General features: G+C 42.3%; 1 protein-coding gene across 5 annotated transcripts in view; it reads left to right on the forward strand.

The window, feature by feature from the left end:
- esrrga (estrogen-related receptor gamma a) overlaps nt 1-2,500 on the forward strand; it is an 87,912-nt gene that overhangs the window by 6,522 nt on the left and 78,890 nt on the right. For all 5 annotated transcript variants that reach the window (XM_015952795.3, XM_070554792.1, XM_015952792.3 and 2 more), the window contains exon 2: nt 2,044-2,202. In XM_015952795.3, the coding sequence (XP_015808281.1) occupies nt 2,044-2,202 (159 nt within the window). The remainder of the gene's footprint in view (nt 1-2,043; nt 2,203-2,500) is intronic.

A 2,500-nucleotide genomic window follows, 5' to 3' on the forward strand; every position in this document is an offset into this window, starting at 1 on the left:
TTTTCTCATTTAATCCTCTTTATTTGTTCCTTCCTCGGCTGAATGAATGGCCGTTTCAAACAGCGTTGGTGTTACAGAGGAGGAGGGGAGCGGGGACTCGGGAGCCTTTGTACTGGATGCTCCTGAGTCTGGTGTGACACCGGGACACTCCCCAATAAAAAAACAACAGTATTAAGTGTTGCCTGTCTATATAGCATTGTGACTCTGCAACCAAAGCCAATAAGTGTCTGAAGCAGCAGAAAGATATTGATTCCTCCTATTCACCAGAGTGGAACTAAAACCTACATATTACACACTCTGGCCCTCCACCTCTGGCTGCTCTGACCCTGCTGCAAGGGTGGATGGAGGTATATCTGTCAGACAAGTCACGGGTCTGTCTACCTGTCTGTCTACCTGCTGCACATAAACAAGAACCCAAAAAGGGGAAGTGTCCCACACCTGTGTTGATCTCGTTGTCACACATTAAATCATTCAGCTTTAGGGATGGTTAAAGAAAAGCTTCAGAAAATATCCCAAAACTTTAGTATCTGAAGCTGATGTTTTTACTATGTTTAAGAATGTCCAGGCTTGTTGCTTCATGCATGTTTATTTTTTCTTGATTGATGGTCAAGGCTGCTACAGCGAATCTGCAAACAAGCTAGGACACAAACACGGCCATGGAGCACTCACCCCTCCTCTTGGGTATCTTCCCTGAGACACTGGGAGGATGTGAGATGCTGGATGAAACGAGATAGTGCTAAACACCAGTCGTTGCTTTTGTTGTCCGTGACTTGAAATTATTTTCTTTTTTTTTTTTTTTGAGACTCTGGCAGTTCATTCTAGAGTTGAAGTGGTAGCAGCCGGCTGTTTCGCCTTCTTCTTCTTGAGCCGCGAACCTCTCACACCAGTGATGTTCTGTTTCTAAACATGCGAGAGCGTAATAAATGGGAAAGTGCGGTGGTTCGCAGAGACCACGAACCAACTGGTCCAGTGGTTGAAACGCTTTATTGGCGGAGGTTTTTAGATGAATGCAGGAGAACCACTTTATAATTATTCTTTTAATCTCTACAATATATTTATAGCTACATAATGTTAGAATTGCTAAGAGGTGTGAAAAAAGTGTGTTTATTTATATTTTTTTCCAATTTTGCTAAAGCAGCTACAAGGTTAGCACATAAAGACGAGGTTTATGTTTACTCCTTTTTCTTCATGTTCACTAGAAAAGCCGAGAGGTTCTCGTATTATTTAATCATCTGTTTCATACGAAAGGTAATTTTGATTCTGGTGCCCACGGTGACCTTACCACCTCTGCAGCTACTCCTTCCCCCAACATCAGCGTCAAGTCTGATTGATGGATAGCCGCCCCTCCTGTGGTGCATTTACGTTTTTTTTTTTCCCAGGTCTTTAAGCTGATAAAACTCCTCTGATGCTAAACGCAGCTGGATTTTTGCTTCGGTTATCATCTTGATACATCCTCTGAGTTATACATGCACAGACAGATATATTTGATTGTAATGTGTTAACACAACAAGACAAAAGCCTCTGCTGGTTTAAAGATCCAACCTGTCCAGCGCGCCGCTCTCTGAAGGCTGTCAGTGCATCGGTCCGATGGCTTCGCTCTCAGCGTGTCGGCTGTTTTTCAACGTCTTTTTTATTTGGGTGTACATGCTTGTGCTGAAAGTGATGTGATGACAGCCATAAAACAAGTCAAATGAGTGTGTGTGTGTGTGTGTGTGTGTGTGTGTGTGTGTGTGTGTGTGTGTGTGTGTGTGTGTTGTTTCCATTCTACTGATTTCATTCATTCATTTGTCTCTATATTTATTGTATATTAACTGTTTGAGTTAATTTGTCAGTAAATGTAAAATTGTGACTTTTTCTAACTTGAGAAGAGTCCTTGGAGAGACTCACTGAACTTTTACACATTATTTTTACGATATACGATTATGAATCATTTAAAAAAAGCTTCAAATTCCCATTTGCAGGTTTTTCTTTTCTGTTTTTGTGCTAATGACTGCGTTTTCACCCCTGTCCTTCTTTACCCCCTCCAAACTCCCTGGCCTCCAGAATGAACTTATCGAAGGGGCCTTTGGTGAACAGCAGCAGCGAAGATAACGCCAAGTCGACATATGTTAAATGCGGCGCCGGCGCCTGGAGGATGCACCAGAGCTACGATTCACTAGAAGCCAACCACATGAGAGACCCACATGCCCTCTACAACCCCAGGTAAGGCAGAATTACAAAAGATGCAAGTGATGGTAAATCAATGAACCCGTCCGGATCCAGTTTTACACAAAAAGTCTAAACCTGGAGCTGGTGAGAGGAAGAAAGGACGAGGATACTCATGCATCAGAACTTTTCTTTGGATTTCTTTGCACATCTAGGGCATTGCACAAAGTAAAACCTTCAGATGTAAATCTAAACAAGGAGTCGTTTCCTTATTTGTTACAATAAATCTGATAACTTAACCTTTATCCTTGGGCTTCTGGTCAATGTAACAGGGCAAACTGAAGCCACACACTCA

Source organism: Nothobranchius furzeri, chromosome 9, assembly GCF_043380555.1.
Source record: "Nothobranchius furzeri strain GRZ-AD chromosome 9, NfurGRZ-RIMD1, whole genome shotgun sequence".
Taxonomy (NCBI): domain Eukaryota; kingdom Metazoa; phylum Chordata; class Actinopteri; order Cyprinodontiformes; family Nothobranchiidae; genus Nothobranchius; species Nothobranchius furzeri.